Source organism: Jaculus jaculus, chromosome 12, assembly GCF_020740685.1.
Source record: "Jaculus jaculus isolate mJacJac1 chromosome 12, mJacJac1.mat.Y.cur, whole genome shotgun sequence".
Taxonomy (NCBI): domain Eukaryota; kingdom Metazoa; phylum Chordata; class Mammalia; order Rodentia; family Dipodidae; genus Jaculus; species Jaculus jaculus.
Window position 1 is genome coordinate 108,769,448 of NC_059113.1, and position 20,431 is coordinate 108,789,878.

Here is a 20,431-nt window from a genome sequence, read left to right on the forward strand (position 1 = left end):
AAAGGTAGAGGTCCAGACTGGCAAGAGGGGAGCCATCTCCCTATGTTCTGAACCTTCCTATTTCCATGGTGGACATGCCAGGTGATATTTTGGGAGAGGGCAAGAGTCTCTGTAATTGTGACTGAACAAAGTGGAGCACATCCTGGCTCAAGGTCGTGGCTGACCCCGTGCACAGTCGATGAAACTTATTTCTTCTACATCCTCTGTGTTAGGGATCCACATCCACCCAGTGACCACCCTCACTGTGGCCCTGCACTTGAAAAATGACGTGCCTTCCTTGCCCAGTGCCATCATGGGATCACGGGCATTCTGTGCAAAGTCCAGGAGACTATCCTCATTGCTGGCTTTTCCATGACGGGAATCCCTGACTCTGTTTCTCAGACTTCCAGCCCACAGCTCCCACGTCAAGACGGAAGAAGGAACATGACGGAACTGTTTCCCCTGCCATTGCCGAATCATATGCTCTCGATGCGTTGCACACAGTGCAGGGGCTAGAATATTATTAATGCCGGGACGGGTAGATAATGCAAGCGTGCTTCTATTTTTGTGCTGTGCTTTATTTTCCCGTCTTCATGGTTCACATAGGACCAAGCCTATTTATGTTCCACGCCATAGTGGTAATTACCATAATTAATTAGACTCATATGAGGCGCATGCTATTTTTAAAGAAAGGCTGGAGTTTTATTCATTTGCCTGGCTTGGCATAACTCAAAGCGTGACACCATTTGTATGAGAAGACGGCACAAATGCCACTGGCAATAAGTGCTCCATTTGAACGGTCTCCCTCACCAGGCAAAGACCTGAGTCCACAAACATCCACCTCAGAGAATCTTCCCTGGACCACCAGGAGAGGCCATGGCCATCGAGGGAGGTCTTGCAGGTCCGGGTAAGGCTCTCCACCACGCCCGAGGAGTGGAACCCGGGGAATGCGTACATTCAACTGCCAAGGCGCCAGTTGGAAAGGATGGCTCCAGAGGCCTCCCTACTTAGCGCCCTCTCTTCTGCTTCTCCTCCACCTCCTGGGTTTGGGCACATCGTTCCGCCTCTCCTAAAGACCCGCCCTCATTTCGTGCCCTCCCTATTCTGCCCTTTACCTGCCTCCGCTCGCTCTCACAGTCGACCGCTGCTCACGGCACATTTCTGTCTTGCCTCCTCTGAACGTGATAGTCTCCTGGTTGCCTTCCCATCCAAGCACGCCTTGGCTGGGACCACACGGTGTCCTTCATTCAGACTTGGTCTCCGCCAGGTCTTCTCTCCATCCTTCTCTCCAATGTGATGTCATCTGTTGTCATTCTGCACGTTTTCTTTGTTTTTCTCTGCGGGTCTATGTGTTTACTTATGTGGACGAGTATGGGCACGTGCACTTTTGGGCGTTGGTGCCCATCTTCCACCTTCTAGGAGGCAGAGTCTCACATTTCATCTCCTTGCCAGGCTAGCTGACTGTGGCAGTCCCCTGCCTCCGCTCCCAGCAGGCTCCGAGCGTGCTGGGATTACGGACGCGAGGCCTACTCCAGCGGGTGGCTTTTCCATAGACACTGGGGGTCTGAACTCAAGTACTCCTGCTTGTGTGCCAAGTGCATTATCCACTAAGCCATGCCCTCAGCCCCTCATTCTACCAAATTTCTATGTCCCAACAATGCTTAAATGTATGTCTTTTGTCTAGACCTATTCTCAACGGTCTCTTTAACGTGTTTACTTGGACATCTTAGAACATCTTATAAGATGTCATAAATGGGGCTGGAGAGATGGCTTAATGGTTAAGCGCTTGCCTATGAAGCCTAAGGACCCTGGTTCGAGGCTCAATTCCACAGGACCCACGTTAGCCAGATGCACAAGGGGGCGCACGCGTCTGGAGTTCGTTTGCAGAGGCTGGAAGCCCTGGCGCGCCCATTCTCTCTCTCTCCCTCTATCTGTCTTTCTCTCTGTGTCTGTCGCTCTCAAATAAATAAATAAATAAAAATTTAAGATGTCATAAATGGAACACGTGATTTTCAGCACTAAGTGCCTCTCTCTCCTCAGAACAGTAAGCCTGCTCCTCCCATGTTCTGTCCATGTTGGTGACTTCCACAGTTATTACTTGTCTAAGCTACCTGAAGAATGTTCTAGACCTGCTTTCAGAAGGTTTTTAGAGTCCATTTATCTCTCTCCTTCTCCAGTGGAACACTGTCTTCCACCAGACATGTTTTTTTGTCAGATACAAGTTTTGTTTTGCTTGTAGATGTAGGGATCAATCTCAGGGCCTCACACATGCTAGACAATTATTCTATCACTGACCTACACTCCCAGCCCTTGGATGCACCTTCTTTTAAATTGAGGACTCTAATTCACGAGCATACACTCGCTTGATTGTGTTCCCATCTCTTTTTGTCCTTTCTTCCCCTTCCATCCCTGATGACCCGCCTCCTTCAAGGTAGACTTTCCCCTGTTTTGCTGCCTTGTTGCTTTCGTCTTCCTCTGCCCTCCATGTCAAAACGTTGGTGAACTCAGAAGTATGTCAGTTTTGTGCAACCACTAAGGGTCTTGTCAGGAGGATGGAAAGACAAGAGATGGTGCCCCAAAGACCACCTGTGTGCCCCGTGGCTCTCACATTCTTTACACCCCCTCTTCTGCAATGTGCCCTGCACTTTGGAGGGCCTGTTGAGCTCTCTGCACCCTCTTAGTTTCTGGTTTGGGTCTCCAAGTGTCTCCCACCATCTCCATAGAGGCGCTACCCTCCCCAGGCATTTCTTAAAGCGGGAAATCTGACACCTTAACATCTTTCAAAAGCCCACTGATGTCTTGAGTATCATTTCTAAACTTGATTAATTGATTGTTTTTCCATTTCCTCTCCTGTTTGTCTCTCTAGCCACGCCTGCCTTCTTTGGGTCTCTACACTGAGCTGGTCTTCCCCAGGGCCTGGCATGTGTTTCCTCCTCTGGGTGACTCTTTGAGGGTCTCAGCTCGTCAGCCATGTCCCTGGTCACATGTCAAAGCCTGGTCTCTGCTGAGATTCTCTGCCATAGCAACCAGGACGGATTATAGCCTACGGGCATTTCATTTCCATACACTTTTGTTTCACTCTCCCAGTAGTTTGCAGACCCCACAAAGGCAGGACCAACTGTGTGTACAGTTCACTGTGGTATGACCAGTGCTGATGATAAGGGCTGACACATGTCATTCTGTCAGTGTGTGCCAAATAAATGATGTGTATGTGCCTGTGGGGTGGGCCTCAGCACCAGCTACAAACTGGATTTACTAGGAAGAGTTGAAATCAAAACCAGTGCCCAACTCCACCCCCAGAGACACCAGTTGATTTAGTGTGGCCTGGGACCTGACATCACTAACTTTAGAAAGCTCTTCAGGAACGTCTTGTACATCATGGGGGAGGGGGGAGATCACTACCCAAAATGAAGTAAGGGAGAGAGACATTAAGGCATTGCCTCAACTCTACATGGAGAAAAGATTTCTTAAGACCAGTTTATGAGTAACAAGATGAGAGAGCAAATTAACTGACTTGTAATAGCAATAATGGTTGGAAATTCTACCAGGAGAAGACAGAAAGGTGCCATGGTAGGTTGAATGTGATAGTTTGAATGTTTGGGCCCATAGACTCAGTTTTTTATTAAAATTGAGCTCACAATCCAAGCCCCTGGCTGGCAGATCCCTGCTAGAGGGGGCATGGTACCAAGGGTAGATTTGGAGTTCAGCCCTAAGGTGTGTTTGGGGGTGGATCTTGAGTCCAGCTCTAATTGTGTGGAGAGCAGTTTGGAGCTCTGGCTGTTTGTGACTGTTGATTCTTGCTGGCATGTTGCGGTGCCTCTCTGCTGGATTTATGGAATTGGGCTAGCCTCTTCTGCCATTGATGGTGTTTCCCTGGAATTTGTAAGTTTGAACTAAACCCTTTCCTCCCATAAGCTGTGTCTGGCTGGATGTTTGTCCTAGCAACAAGGAGCTGACTACAAGAGGTGTGATTCAAACTGAAAGTGGAAGGATTGACTTGTTAAGGAGAACAACAAGATCTTAAGCTGTAAGTACAAGAAAGCTGTGGTTACTGAAGCTATTTCTGCCTGACCCAGTATGTTCTGGTCTTTCCTTTTCTCCCTCTGGTTTCTGTCACATAGCACCCTGGAGACAGAGGAGAGGCTCATAGCAGTGTTTCTGTGAGGACCTGGCAATCTCCAGATAGAGAACTGGGAAGACATTCTGCCATCCTTTTCCTTTCCCCACTCCCTCCTTCATGCCTCGGGTATGGGGTCCCATCCAGCGGAGAGAAGACACCTGAAATATGGCTTTGGCATAACTTCAGCACAAGGAAAGGGGGAAGGATAGGAAGTTGGAGGTGAGTGGGGAGGAGAGTAAAAGAGAATGGTCCAGGAAGGAAGGAAGGTCAGGCATGTTTCTCTGCAGACTATGAACACAGCTGGCGGGCAGTGCTTGGTGCTGACAGAAACAGGAGGGGAGAATGCCAATGGAGAGAGCCGAGCCTGTGTGTCTAATGGAATGTGACCCGCTGGAAACCAGTGTCCCCAGTAAGTCCTCAGTGTGTGGATCAGTCCTTGGCTTGCATTTTAGAGGGCCTGTGATAGACACTCTAACCCCAGTCCTTCCATAATCAGGTCTGCCCAGCTATACACCCAAACATTTCCCAAACTCCAGGAGCCTATTGGTCCTGTATGCGGCTTTACAGGAAATGGGGCCACCTGTGCTTCAAGGTACCCTTCACCCCAGGAGCTGCACTACCAGTCCATCTTATCTTCAGTCATGTTTCGCTGTTATACTCAGACTTTCAAAAAGATTTATTTATTTATTTATTTGCAAGCAGAGAGACAGAATGGGAATGGATACACCAGGGTCTCTAGCCATCGCAAATGAACTCCAAATGCATGTGCCACTTTGTGCATCTGGCTTTACATGGGTACTGGGGAATTGAACCTGGGTTGTTAGGCTTGCAGGCAACACCTTAACCACTCAGCGATCTCTCCAGCCCCTTATATATTTTAAAATATTTATTTATGGGAGAGAGAGGAAGGCAGATAGAGAAAGAATGGCCACACCAGGGTCTCTCGCCACTGTAAAGAGCTCCAGATGCATGCACCACCTTGTGCATCTGGCTTACATGGGTTCTGGGGAATCGAACCTGGGTCCTTTGGCTTTGTAGGCAGCACCTTGACCACTAAGCCATTTCTCCAGCTCTCTGATTTTTTTCAAAGTACTGAATATTCTGGTGTTTAAACATGGTGGCTATTTTGAAAAGCAATGAGGGCTGGAGAAATGGCTTAGCAGTTAAGTCGCTTGCCTACAAAGTAAGGACCCAGACTTGATTTGCCAGTACCCACATAAGCCAGATGCATAAGGAGACACATGTATCTGGAATTCATTTGTAGCGGCTGGGGGCCCTGGCATGACTATTTTCTCCCTTCCCCCTCTGTCACTAAGTAAAATAAATAAATAAGAAGAATATATATATATATTTTAATTAATTATTTATTTATTTGAGAGTGACAGACACAGAGAGAAAGACAGATAGAGGGAGAGAGAGGGAATGGGCGCGCCAGGGCTTCCAGCCTCTGCAAACGAACTCCAGACGCGTGTGCCCCCTTGTGCATCTGGCTAACGTGGGACCTGGGGAACCGAGCCTCGAACCGGGGTCCTTAGGCTTCACAGGCCAGCACTTAACCGCTAAGCCATCTCTCCAGCCCGAGAAGAATATATTTTTAAAAAGCAATGGTTGCTCTGCAAAGCTTTGTTGCCTGCTCCATGCTGGTGGAGCCGCTCCCGTTCCTCCATTCTTCCCTTATTCACAACCCTTTATCAAGATGAATTAAGATCCAGTGCCAGCCCAGGGATGACGGCTCCCACATACTTGTGTGCTCAGGTTCTCCTTGCGTTCGATTCAGCTTAAGGCCAAACGAAGATCTATCTGGGTCTTGGATGAAATCCTGCATTCTCGGAGTCATCTTGCTTTGCATAGACCCTTGGTTAGGTCATCTGTAAGAACTGTTAAATAATTCATCTCCAAATGGGTTGGCTGAGCTCATTGCTAAGCTGTGGTCTCTCAGCTTCAAACTAGCTCTCCTTTCCTCTGTGTTGTGAGACGGGGGAAGGCTCTCCACTTCAGTTTCGCCTGGGCAGAGGCTTCCTGTCAGGCTCTGCCCAGCGATTGCTGCCCCAGCTCGGGGCTCCTGCCAGGATGGTCACCAGGGAATTGCATCCTCCCCGGGGGGCAGCACTTGGGACTTGGGTTTCTTCCCACGCTCCTAGGGGCCTCTGATGGTATCTTTTGGAGTGACACTGCCCACTCTTTGAGGTCTGAGACCCCTTGCTCTGGGTCCTCTCAGATTTCTAGTCAGAATGAATTAAACAGAATTCTTTCATTTGTCCCCCCCAAGCCCCAGGAATGGTAGCTGCTTCCTGAGATTCATCAGGTTTGAGTCACCTCAGGACTCCTTACTGTTCAGCCCTCCATGCCCTGCTTAGTCAAGTTCAACCTGTAGCTCAACCTTGAGCAGACAGATGTGCTAAGGCACCGATGCTTGGCCTGTCCCTCAAATCTCCCTTTTGGTTGCTCTGGGGCTGTGTCCTCAGGATTTGATTTTCTGGAATGTTCCCATACGGTTCACACGCTGCTGGTCTGGGGAGCCCACTTGAAGGGCCACCGCCCTGCTTTAATTCCCCTCTGTTGAGATAGCGTTGTTGGCTGCATCTGGGCAAGAATAAACACTCAACCCAGAAATCGGTGCCCGATGTATCAGCTCTGATGGGAAAAATGAAAACCCAGCCAGAGGCATAATATTTATTTGTAAGGATGGTGGGGGAATGGCAACAAATATTCTATGCAGACCCTAACTCACCTGGTCAGCAACTAGTTTGGTTTGGATGTTTGCTGGCCTAAGCCACTCCCCAGATGTTCTAAGCTTGACGTGCAGGTGAGCGCAGTATCTCCCTTGGCCTGTCTGTCTCACGCTGTGCGGCTACCTCTTCTGCTGGGGGGGTGGCGAGCCTGGGCCTGCACCCTGTCCCTGCCTGCTCCTCTCCCGCCCAGGTCCTCCTCCCCCGTGGGGGGCTCTGCTCACCTCCTGCCGCCCCAGCTCTGATTTCCCTCACCTGTGCCAGTAAGGGCTCTAGCGAGAATCACTTTTCTGGGCTTGCTCTATCATTCTCTCTTTTTCTTTCTTTCTCTCTCTTTTCTTATTTTGAGACAAGGCCAACAGATTGCTTTTTTAAAAAAAACATTTTTAATTTTTTTAAATTTTATTTATTTATTTGAGAGAAAGAGGCAGAGAGAGGGAGAGAGAGAAAGAGATAGAGGGAAAGAGAGAGAATGGTCGTGCTAGGGCCTCCAGCCACTGCAAACGAACTCCAAACACATGCGCCCCCTTGTGCATCTGGCTAACGTGGGTCCTGGGGAATAGAGCCTCGAACTGGGGTCCTAAGCTTCACAGGCAAGTGCTTAACTGCTAAGTCATCTCTCCAGCCCAACATTTGTCCTTTTGATTCTATCTTTCAAACTATAATTTAATATCAAGATCACAGTAATTCATATAGATGACTATAATGCATTTATTGAATTCCATATTATGGAGTAATTATAGTATTTCTACACTTTTGCTGTCATGTGTAATGCTATAGGGAGCATCCAAACACACAGACGCATGCATGCACACACACATGCACATACACACACACATGTACATACGAAATACATTATAACTTTACATTTACGTAGAACACCTTTGGACACACTGAAAAGCACATTGTCTTCTAAGGTAGACCCTGTACTTACCTGAAATAAAGCTCAAAAGGTACAACCCCAGAGGGCCATGAGGCACCTCCAAGGGCTTGCCAAAAGCGCTGCACAAGAAGAAGGCCGTCCCCGCCATGGTCAGGATAATGAGGATCACGGAGAAGAGGATGGTGTTGACGTGGATGCTCACCGGGATGGCCTTAAGCAAGTCTGGGAAAACTGAAGAGAAATCAAGCATCCATTAGGACCTTGAGGACCTAGAGGAATTCTAGTAAAAGCAGTCTGCAAGCATCGCTTAAAAATTATATCCTTCTCTTTGCGGTTTCAAGAATGACGAAAATCCTTTTGATGAATATATTCTCATCAATTTATAAAGGCTTTACAATGAGATTTAAAGATAGGATCACTTCATGAAAGTCAACAGTAACATAAAGCAAGGAGAGAGAGGCTAGGGCAAATTTTTTTGCCCTTGATCATATGAAATTACCGAAATAAACAAATGCTGGCTTTAATACTCAAAATTGTGCATTAAGGTTACCAATTTTTTACCTATTTATTTTGGGGGGCTGGAGATTGCTTAGTGGTTAAGGTGCTTGTCTGAAAAGCCTAAGGACCCATGTTTGACTCTCCAGGTCCCACATAAGCAAGTCACACAAGGTGAGGCAAGAACGCAAGGCTCCTCATGCACACCAGATGGCACACACGTCTGGAGTTCGATTATACTGGCTGGAGGCACTGGCATGTCAATTCTCTCTCCCTCTCTGATAAAAAATAAAAATAATTTTAAAATGTATTTATTTTTATTTGAGAGAGAGAAAGAGATTGTCTGGGTGTGCCCGGGCCTCTTGCTACTGTAGACAACTCCAGAGGCATGTACCCTTTGTGCATTAGTCTTTACCTGGGTACTGAGGAATCAAACCCAGGCTGTCAGGCTTTGCAAGTAAGTGCCTTTAGCCACTGAACCATCTCTCCAGTCCCATTGATTAACATTTTTTAAAATTTAATTTATTTGCTTACATACGTGTGTTAGCTAGGGACATGCCAAAGTCTCTTGCTGCTGCAGACAAATATCCCTCTGGTTTTGTGGGTACTAGGGAATTCAATGCTGGCCAGCAGGCTTTTCAAGGAAGTGCCTTTAACAAATGAACTATCTCCTACCTGATGACTAAATTTTTAATGCCATTCCTCAGAAATCACTTTTTTAAATCTATCTTAACCTGTGAAAATATCTAAGTGTGGGGAGAGCTGGAGGAATTCACACATGAGGAGGTTTTGATGTTTCCTTTGTTGCAATATAAATATGGTCACTAACCCACACCAATATTAGAGACTGGGGCATTTTTAGTCAACTTCAATATTTTGATGTAGCACAAAGCTGTGGAAATATAATTTCTGGTGCTACAAGAGATATTTTCCATTTAGGAAACATGCCACATCTATTATCTAGATTTTGTGTTTAGGGCAGAGGAAATGAAAGCTTTTGTCAACGTGTGGCTTCTGTTACTGGCGATGCATCGGTGTACTTGCGTCAGTACATCAGGCAGAGCCAATATGGGGACGTGAGCCCAGCTCATCTCAGCTTCCCAAACATTTATCCAGTGACTCGTTTATTTATTGGGCACCTACTAGGTGCCAGGTATTGGTGTAAGTTCTGGAAGTGGATCCTTAAGGCAGGCAAACAAGGACTCTCTGGTCTCCCAAGAGCTTGTGGAGCTTGTGACCTGAGAGAACACATCAAATCAGCAAACACATAAATGTCATTGTTTATGTCCGAAGTCGCTCACAGTCAATTCCGCCCCGTGTACACGTGTCGCACTTTCGCTTTAGTCGGGGCTGGAGAGGTGGCTTAGCACCTAAGATGCTGCTTCCTGCGAAGCTTAAGGACCCACGTTTGATTCCCCAGGACCCACGTAAGTGAGACGTACAAGGTGGCCCATACTTCTGGAGTTTGTTTGCAGTGGCTGGAGGCCCTGGCATACCTATCCATTCTCTTTCTTTCTCTCTGCTTCTCTCTCCTAAATTAATTAATTAATTAAAAAGAGTAACTAGGTCTTTTTGTTTTTTTTTTTTTTTTTTACTAGCAGAGTTTAGGTGCACTCTATATTTCCTGTATTGTCTTATAATAAGGGAAATTTGCGTGAAAACTCTGAAAGGCCATTTCCTGCACACTGTGTTCACAGAGACCAAAATCTGTAGCAATAGCCAGTGTCAATTGTTAGTTGAGAACTAAAAAAAAAAAAATATCTGGCTAGAGAGATGGCTTAGTGGTTGAGTGCTTGCCTGTGAAGGCTAAGGACACAGGTTTGATTCCCCAGTGAATACCCACGTAGAGCCAGATGCACAAGGTGGCTCATGCATCTGGAGTTCATTTCCAATGGGTAGAGTCTCTGATATGCCCATTCTTTCTCTCTCTCTATCTGCTTCTTTCTAAGTGAATAAGTAAATAAAATATTAAGAAATAAAAATAAATCATATGTTGCAGGCCTAGGGAAAGCCCCTTGTGTATTTTCTCGAGGGCAAAGCCTCCTGTTCGAGGCACAGGGCAGTGTGGGTGAAGGGTAGAAATGTCAATGCCCTAAAGGACAAAAGCCCAGGAGTGCCTCCTACGGTCTGTCTCTAACTGAGTCCTTGCAGCCCACCCCCCACCTGCTGTAATTTTGTCCCCACCCCGAGGCAGGAACTGTTATTCACAGTGAGGTCACAGAGGCAGTGACTACACACCAGGCCCAAGAGCTGTGCTTAGCCTATGGCAGAAGAGGGTTTGAAGCCACACCCTCATTCTAACCCACTCTGCTCCCGCAGCTCAGGACTGGCGTGGGAATTAAGCCAGAGGTTGTTTCTATAAGACTGTACAACTGGAAGCATTGCTCTGGGGAGAGAGGCTGAGGGATTAGTCTCACTATAATTTTTTGTACTATTTAAAAAAAGGTTTTACTATGTTGTAAGCATTATCTATTCAATACATACATACATACATTCATGTCAAAAGGATAAATGAAGACATGAACATTCCCATGACTGTTATCTATGAAAAAAGCCAAGGGCTGGGCATGGTGACACACGCCTTTAATCCCAGCACTCAGGAGGCAGAGGTAGGAGGTCGCTAGGAGTTCGAGGCCATCCTGAGACTACAGAGGGAATTCCAGGTAGCCTGGGCTAGAGTGAAACCCTGCCTCAAAAAAACAAAAAACAAACAATTGAACAAACGACAACCTAAGGGGCTGGGGGATGGCTCAGTTGGTAAAGTGCTTGCCGTGTAAGCATAAGGACTTAGGTTCAGTCTCTCAGGGTCCACATAAAAATCAGATATGGCGGTCTACTCCTGCGATCCCAGCACTGGGGACGTGGGGACAGGAGGACCCCTGGGGTTTTCTGGCTAGCTAATCTAGCTGTCAGTGAGCTGTGGGTTCAGTAAGACCACGTCTCAAAACCTAAGGTGGAGAGAGACATTAAGGAGGACACCTGATGTTAACTTCTGGCTTCTGCAGACAGGTGTGACACATATATATCTACCTGCACACACACTCACACACGAGCCCCCCTACACATGAACGTGTACATACATATACATGCACATCACACACATACATGTACATATACACACAAAAGAAACAGGACATATGAATCAAACACAATGTGAGGGCATTAATATGGGGGTATTGTTCGTGGCAAGGTTTGTACTTTGAACAAAGACAAATGTCGAGATAATCAAGGAAAACTGGGCATTGAGCCTCTCTGCCCTGTCTTCCCAGGATACAGCAGCATTTTATTTCTGGGGGTCCAGCTGGCCTTTGGCCACAATCACCTGCCCTCCGGAGGGTTCAGCTGCTGTGGCCTCCCCACCAATCCGGTCTGCTTTTCTCTTGTGTGGCCCTCTCACCTGGCCAGCTGTTGCTGTGGCTTTTCTCAGAAGTTATAATAAGTCAGCTTCCATCCATCCCTCCACCTGTAAAAAGGCGGCGGCCTGGTCAGGATGGCGAGGTTAAGCCTCTATGACGTAGAGGGGACAGCAGATTGGCACAAATGCAGGAAGGAAGTTGCACCTGTTAGCCTCCTGGGAAGAAAGGCCAGAAGCGAGAATGAATTGTCCTGTGGAGTATTGTAATTCTCATGAAGCCTTTTTAAATCCCACTCTTGTGAGAAGTTCACCCAGGGCAGCACTAATCCTGACATGTTCTTTATCAGATCGCTTCTACTTTTTTAAACAATAATTGCTAAAAGGTCCCTGTGTCTGTAATGATAATTGAGAACTCTGGTTAAACTCCTGAGTTTTCTTTCTCTTTTTTATTATATATTTTTAAATATTTTTATTTGTCTGTTTGCAAGGAGAGAGAGAGAGAGAGAGAGAGAGAGAGAGAGAGAGAGAGAGAGAATGAATGGCTCAGCAGGGCCTCTTGCCACTGTGAACGATCTCCAGTTGCCTGCACCACTTTGTGCATCTCACTTTACATGGGCACAGGGGAATCAAACCTGGACCATCAGGCTTTGCAGTCAAGTGCCTTTAACCACTGAGCCATCTCTCCAGCCCCAAATCCTGAGATTTCTGGCCAACATGAATATGACTGGCTTGTGGTCGAAGCTGGGAGCAGACTGTGTAAATAAATATTACCCGCACTGGATCGTGTTTATCTAGAAGTTAGACTGTGTGCTCGCCTGTTCTTTTAGGGTTAGTATTACCACACAGGAGAAGGATTTGAATACTTTTGTCTGCGGAGGAGCTGTTCTTAATTTAGCACATCACTTCTGGCCTCCAGAAATTTCTAGATCAGCTGTCAACAAGTGAAAGGGAGTTAGCTAATTATCACAGCGGGCAGCCCCTGCCACTTTGGAGTGGCTGCGTTCATAGAAGCTTGCCCTCTCCTTCTCTCATCGCTGGTTTCCTCCCTTCCGCGGCTCAAGCTGCCTCATCCTGCATCGCCCTGCCGCCTTCTTCACATCGCCACCAGGTATCTTCGCAGAGCACGGGGGTGAGAAGACAACTCAAAGCCACAGGGCAGTTCCGTGAGGGGCTCACGCAGTGCGCCCACCCCGCGTGCAGCCCGAGCAGGGAGGGGCTGCTTACCTTCCTCGCGCCGACCTCAAAGCCGGGGCACCCAGCCAAGGAGCGGAGTCGCAGCTGCCTCTGCCCTCACTCTCCACAACCCGCACGTTAGGGTCAAAGCAAAACCAGCGCAGCAAAAGCAGCAATCTCCCTTCCAGGTCTGCTTAGTGTGCATACTCATCCCCGAAATCCTAACATAGAACAATTCCATTCAGAAAACTTCCGCCAGACCGCAGAGCCGGCTGGGCAGCTAACGGCGCTGGCTTGCACTGCTACACGGCACTGGTTCGCTTCCCTGGTACCCATGGAAGGTCAGATGCACAAAGTAGTGCGCACATCTGCAGATCATTGGCAGAGGCAGAGGCCCTGGAGAGCCCATTCTCATTCATTTTCTCTCTCTCTCAAATAAATAAATTAATAAAAATTAAAAAAAAAAAAACTTCCTCCAAGCAGGGCGTGGTGGCACACGCCTTTGATCCCAGCACTCAGGAGGCAGACGTAGGAGGATCGTCGTGAGTTCGAGGCCAGCCTGAGACTCCATAGTGAATTCCAGGTCAGCCTGGGCTAGAGTGACACCCTACCTCGAAAAACAGAAACAAACAAAAACCAAAAAATAAGAAACAAACAAACAAACTTCCTCCATTCATTCCATCCCCATTCCCATCTTCTGTATTTGTAAATGTATGAGAAAATGCCAAATTCCTTTCAAAATGGGTGCTCTATTTCACCGCCCCACTGGCAATGTAGAGGGTCCCAGTTGTCCCACATTTTGGTCAGAATTTGAAAGGTTTTTTAAAAATTGTGGCCGTTTAATAGATGCATAGGTAATCTCCCTGTAGCTTTAATTTGCATTTCCCAAATGACTAACAAGGCTAAGGTTTTGATGGGTTTGCCTGACCTGCATGTGTCCTCATTAGTGAGGTGTCTGCTCATATCTTTTGTCCCATTTTTTGTCAGACTGTTGATGGTTGAATTTTGGGAAGTCTTTATGCATGCTGGATACAAGCCCTCTATCAGATAAGACATTCACAATGTTTTCTCCACATCTGTGGCATGTCTTTTCTTTCTCTTATCAGTGTCTTTTGAAGAGCATTTTTTATTTTTATGAAGTCCAGCTTATCAAAATTTTCTTTTATGTACCATGTCAAACCCAAGAAGCTCTTGACAAATGCAAGGTCACAAATTATTTTCTGCTGTTTATCTTCTTGAAATGTTTAGATCTAGGTTTATACTTTTGTCTGTAATCTATTTTGAGCTATGGTTTGTCCACATTACAATTTTCAGCCAAGGTCATTTTTTTTTTTTTTTCCTTTTTGCACATGAGTATTTAGCTGTGGTAGAACTTGAGAGCTGGAGCTAGCCTGCTGTATGGGCCAGAGTGGGCCTTCTTAGGAAGTCACCTCGGAGAATAGAAGTCCATGCACAAACCTGCATGAAAACGTTTAAGGTGTCTTTGTTTATATTTACCCCAAATCAATTAAATATCCAGTGGTGGATGCATGTGTAAACAAGGGGTGACATATCCTTGCAATCGACTACTAGTTAGCTAGAAGCAGACACTGCTGGCCACAGCATGTGGACATTTGGAATGCATTGTGCCCCTTAAAGAGCCTTGGCTGAGGGGGTCATCCCTCAGTTAAAGTTAAAGTCACTTTCTTGCAAGCTAACAGGCTGCTCATTGTATGGGTCCCCATACCGGACATTCTAAGAAAAGCAAAATGATTAAAAACAAACAAACAAAAAACAGACCAGTGTTAGTTTAGGGCTGGGTTTGGGGAATAGTTTTGACTACAAAGAATGCACAAAGGACCTTCTGGAGGGCGGGGGAGTGTTTTACTGCTTTTTAAATTTTCAATTTATTTACATGTTTATGAGTACATACATGTGCAAATGTATGGACGGATGCACCAGGGTTTCCTGGCACTGCAAATATTCACCAAATGTATGCGCCTTTTTACATCCAGGTTTACGTGGAAGGCTTTGCAAGTAAGTGCCTTTAATCACTGAGCCATCTCCCAAATCCCAAGTGTTCTATTTCTTGACTGAAAATAGTCAATGCATACCTGGATACTGTAGCCAAAATTTATAGATCTAATTTTTGTTTTTTGAGGCACGATCTTACTCTAGCCCAGGATGACCTGAAAGCCATGACAACCCCCTTTCCTCAGCCTCCTGCGTGCTGGGAGTAAAGCCATGGATTACGTATATAAATCATGCCTATGTAATCCTTACCAGAAAGAAGGAGTAGGAGGACCAGGTCTGGGGTGAGCAGGGGTCTAGATGACAGAACCCCTCAACCGAGGTGACGTGGACGTGATGAAGGAGGGGAGGGGCTCCGCAGAGACGAGGAGACGTGGGGCAAGAGCCCGTGTGACACAGGGCCGGCAGCGGGCCCATTTCCGTCTCTGTAAACGAGGGTTTCAACGGGGCAACTTAGGAAAGATCTGTGCATTTGAAATTAGTCAAAGGAGGGTCACGTTCCTTCTTTTCCAACTGCGAACCCAGCCCTGAAACCTCAAGGCCCTTAACTGAATGTTGGACGCATAAGGAAGGCTTCACAGGCATCAGTGCACAAGGAATCTAGCACCAGGAGGTACTCAACAGAGCTTCACTCCTGCCTGCTCCCCTCTCTGGCCATTTCTATCACCATTCATGATACATATTCTCACCCCCTTAAAAATGTGGATGGGGGAGCTGAAGAGATGGCTTTGCAGTTAAGGTGATTGCCTGCAAAGCCTAAGGAAGGACCCAGGTTCGATTCTTCAGTGTACACATAAGCCAGATGCACAAGGTGGTGCATGCATCTGGAGTTCATTTGCAGTGACTAGAGGCCCTGGCATGCCTTTCCTCTCTATCTGCCTCTCTCTCTCTCTCTCTCAAATAAATAAAAAATATATATATTTAAAAAAAATGTTGATGGGGGGCTGGGGAGACAGCTCAGCAGTTAAAGGCACTTGCTTGCAAAGCCTACCAGCCTGGGGTTTTATTCCCCAGTACCCATGTAAAGCCAGATGCACAAAGTGGCATATGCATCTGGAGGTCAGTTGCAGTGGCAGGAGTCTCTGGTGCAACCATCCCCCCTTGTAAGAATTTTATTTTTATTTATTTGTTTGATGGAGGGGGGGAGAGAGAGAAAGAGCATACCACTGCAAACAAACTCCAGATGCACGTGCAGCTGGATTATGTGGGTTCTGGGAGTCGAACCTGGGTCCTTGGGCTTCTCAGGCAAGTGCCTTAGCTGCTAAGTCATCTCTCCAGCTCTCCCCCTCTCTCTTAAATATAAAAAAAAATTAGGGGCTGGAGAGATGGCTTAGCGGTTAAGTGCTTGCCTGTGAAGCCTAAGGACCCTAGTTCGAGGCTCGATTCCCCAGGACCCATATAAGCCAGATGCACAAGGGGGCACACGTGTCTGGAGTTCATTTGCAGTGGCTGGAAGCCCTGGCGCTTCCATTCTCTCTCTCTCTCTCTCTCTCTCTCTCTCTGTCTCTCAAATAAATAAACAAACAAAATTTAAAAAAAAAATTAAAAATAATAGTTCATCATTCAAAAAATATTGGGAAATTCTCTCCCCCTTTCCCTCTGCCACATCATCACTGTTGCAATTGCTCCTTGTTGCTGGACAAACATCCAACCAGAAGCAGCTTATGGAGGAGAGGGTTTATTTCAGGCTTACAAATTCCAGGGGAACATCATCAAAGGCTGAAGAAGCTGGCTTACTTCCACAGATCCAAGCAGAGAAACACCACCACAGCCAGCAAACACCAACACCAGCAAGCACAAACCACCAGAGCTCCAAAATGGCTCTCCCCACACCTTAGGGCTGGACTTAGGAATGCCTCCAAACACACCTTAGCTCTGGACTCCAAGATCCACCCCCAGTGACATACTTTGTCCCCAGTAGGGCCCATCCACTGGAGACTGGAGTGTCTATCCTAAGTCTATGAGGCCACACGTTTTAACCACTACAATCAGTTCCCCCTCCCCCCCCCCCCCCGTCTGTTGGCTCAGAGCCACAATCCATGCACACACTGTCATTTCCTTACATTGTTATTTCTTTATTTTTTTGAGAGAAAGGAAAAGAGGGAGGGAGAAAGAGAGAGAGAGAGAATGAACACACCAGGACCTTCAGCTGCTGTGAACAAACTCCGGACACATGCGCCCCCTTGTGTGCATGCTTGCATCACTACTTCTGGCTATGTGGGACCTGGAGATTCGAACATGAGTTCTTAGACTTCGCAGGCAAGTGCCTTAGGTGTTAGCCAGCTCTGCAGCCCATGCCCTCACTTTAGAAAGCACCTCCAGCCACGGCAGCTCTGGTCTCTTCTCCAGAGTCCTTGTGCTGTGTGTGCCATGCTCGTTCATTGCTGTGATTCTCTCTGGGGTCCCTCTTGCCCCTGCCCAGGGACACCTTGTCCTGAGCACTGCTGAGCTCCAGGCTGCCAGGCCCGCTGGTCAACCCTGTTCCTGCCTCACCTGGTCTAGGCTTGGAGCAGTGACTCTGTCACTGGAAACTTTTCGGCCATGTGGCCCCTCCTTGTTTTCGTCCTTCCTCAGCTCTGCCTGCCACGTCCCCCACTTCCTGGCTCCTCTGTTCACGACTTTTCCTTTCCTCCTCGCCCACTCCCTCTCTGCTCTGTGTAGGATGATGGTTTCTCACAGCGCACACATGGATCTGCAGCCCACACTCGCTGCTGGGCTCCACACCTGTATGGCCTCCGATGACCTCGTCCACATCTTCACTGGGATAGCTCATGGGCATCTCAGTGTGTCCCAAATGGAGCCTCGTTCTGCCCTTCCTGTTCCATCCTGTGTTGGCCTTCACAGGGTGGATTTTTCTCTTCCTCTCACGTTTCTGTCCAGTCACCATCTCTACCGCCCCACCCTGGCCCAAGTCACCTCTTCCACTGGGGCGACTACAGGTGCTTCTTGCCTGGTCACCCTGCCTCCTCGCCTACTTCCCGTGACTCGCTGCCCTCCCCGTAAGCAGAGGGACCTTGAGAAAACCCACCGATGCCCATCAGCCCTCTGTGCAAAACCCTCCAGTGTATCCCTGTCTCATCCAGAGATGGCTCAGTGGCTAAAGGCCAGTGCTTGTAGTGTCTGGCCAGTCACCGGCCCTTGGGTGCCCTCTGCTGGTAGCAGGATGAGGGCACTAAATGCGGGAGAGAGCGCAGGAAGGGAAGGCTCCAGGTGCCTGGCACACTGGGAAGGCTGCTGGCCCTGTCACTCGAGGCTGCTCTCGTGAAACACAGACAGTGTGCAGACACAGCCTTTGGGAGGCTCGCGGTGGGAAGCAGCTTGGGCTGCATAACCCCCCAGCTGGTGGCCCCTCAAGCCTCTGGTCAGCGACCCCAATCGACATTCTGCAAGGCTGTTCTTTCTTTTGTCCCTGTCAGGTACGCCAGACCCACCTTCATTTATTGTTTATTATTATTTTACATAGGCTGACCTTGAACTTACTACATAACCCAGGCTAGCCTTGATCACCATACTCTAGGCCTGAGCTCCCCAACACAGTGTCACCTGCTCTTAGGCTCACGCTCCAACTCCACTGGGGTTCAGTCCGCCCCCCTCCCCCCAATTCATTTGAAAGAAGTCCACTCGCCTCCTCAGATGCATCTCTCTCCCTGTGCTCTCAGGCTCCTTGCAGCTTCTCCGGGGCTTCCTGGTCCGCGGTCCAGCCCTCCCTCCTACCTCCAGCCATGCTTGTCCTCCTGTCCCCTCAGGATGGAAGCCCATTCACGACTTTCCCCACTGTGAACACAGTGTGTGTGTGCGAGCGAGCGTGTGTGTATGTGTGCACAAGGCTTCCTGTGTGCTGGCTTGCGGTGGAGTGTGCTTGCGTCTGGGGGCCAGAGGAAACGTCGGGAGCCCTGGTTCATCACTCTTCTGCCCCTTCTCTTATTCCTGATCCCGGAGCTTGCTGCTTTTGATTTATTTATGTGTTTGTTTGTTTTGTGAACTCCAATGATTCTCAGGTCTCTGCTCTGCTGTGGGATTGGGGATTGGGATTGTTTATGCGGGTCCTGGGGATCAAACGTGGGGGGTCTCAGGCCCCTTCAGACCCCCGTGCTTGCACAGGAAGTTCACTTAGCCACCGAGCCATCTCTCCAGCTGACTGCAAAGAACTTTTATCTTACCTATGAAGACATGTTTTCAATAAATCAAACAATAATAAGAGGGAAAGTGTTTGTGTTTACTGACTGATAAATGTTTCTTCATTGTTGCCATGAATCTGTTATTTGATGTTTGGTTTTCATTTCAGTTGTCTTGTTTTGTATTTTTAATTTTGTTTTGTTTTGTTTTATGAGAGAGAGAGAGGAGAGAGAGAATTGGTGGGCCAAGGCCTCCTGCCACTCAGCTGTCTTAAAGTACATTTTGGTTCTAATGGATTCCTCTTTATTTTTTATGTGCATAAAAATGTGTGTAGTGTTCATGTGAGTCTACGTGGTCCTGTGTGTGTGTGTGTGTGTGTGTGTGCGCGCACACACACTTGTGGAACTCAGGGGTCAAGGCCAGGAGACTTACTCTATCGCTCTCCATTTTATTTTCTTAATACAGGGTCTGTCTCTCCCATTTGGCTGGACAAGCTGGCCAGCAAGCCCCGGGGATTTTTGGTCTCCACCTCCCGAGTATCGGGATTACAGGCGCGCACCACCACACCTGGCATTTCACGTGAGTGCCAGAGATGTGAACTCATGCCCTCGGACCTACATGGCAAGCACTTTACAACCTAACTATCTCCCCAGACCCTAATTTAGTTCTGTCTTTTGGATTTTTTTTTCTGTTACATTTTTATCCTGCAACTTTGTTATCTTTATGTGTTAAGTGATTTGGTCTGTCATGTATTTTATTCTTCTGGTCTTCAAAACAAGGCTTCATAAATTTAATCTACATTTGTATGTAATGGCATTACTCAGGAGTGACAGGGGACTGAAATGTAATGAATCACCAAAACAGAAAGGAGGAAGTTGCCGGCGGGACGGGCGAATCAGAGCCAGGCATTGGCGGAGAGGTGATGTGGTAGGGTTGAGAGCTGGGAAGGGATGGAACACAGTGAGTCTTGCCGTTTGCTGTGCATGGGATCTCTGAGCACCTCAGTTTCCTTATCTGTAAATGTGGATAGTAAAAAAAGTGTCTCGGCCTAGAGAGATGGTTTAGTGGTCAAGGCACTTGCTCACAAAGCTAAAGGATCCAGGTCTGAGTCCCCAGGACCCACATAAGCCAGATGCACAAGGTGGCACACGCGTCTGGAGCTCATCTGCAGTGGCTGTAGGTCGTGGCTGCCCATTCTCTTTGTCTCGTCAGTAAATAAATGAAATTGTTTTTAAAGTCGCACAGAGATAGAGCGGCATAGTGGTCCCTGAGGGTCGGGAGGGATGGGTCAGCAGGCACAAATTTACGGATCGGTAGGAGGAATTAACTGCTTTATTTATGGTGACCGAGTTAACAATGTATTGTATATTTCAAAATATTTAGAAGAGAGGACTCTGAATGTTTTACTACAAAGGGATGACAAACGTTTGAGGTGATGGATATGATAATTACCCTGATCTGATTCTTATACAACATGCATGCGCTGAGATATCATACTGTGCCCCATGCATATGTACAATTATTATGTGTCAAAAATAAAATTAGAAAAGAAATGTCACAGAGCTTGTGAG

General features: G+C 47.5%; 1 protein-coding gene across 3 annotated transcripts in view; it reads right to left on the reverse strand.

Moving 5' to 3' along the window:
- Window positions 1-20,431, reverse strand: part of Clrn1 (clarin 1) — a 45,681-nt gene that overhangs the window by 12,711 nt on the left and 12,539 nt on the right. For all 3 annotated transcript variants that reach the window (XM_045131909.1, XM_004655909.2, XM_045131910.1), the window contains exon 2: window positions 7,763-7,942. In XM_045131909.1, the coding sequence (XP_044987844.1) occupies window positions 7,763-7,942 (180 nt within the window). The remainder of the gene's footprint in view (window positions 1-7,762; window positions 7,943-20,431) is intronic.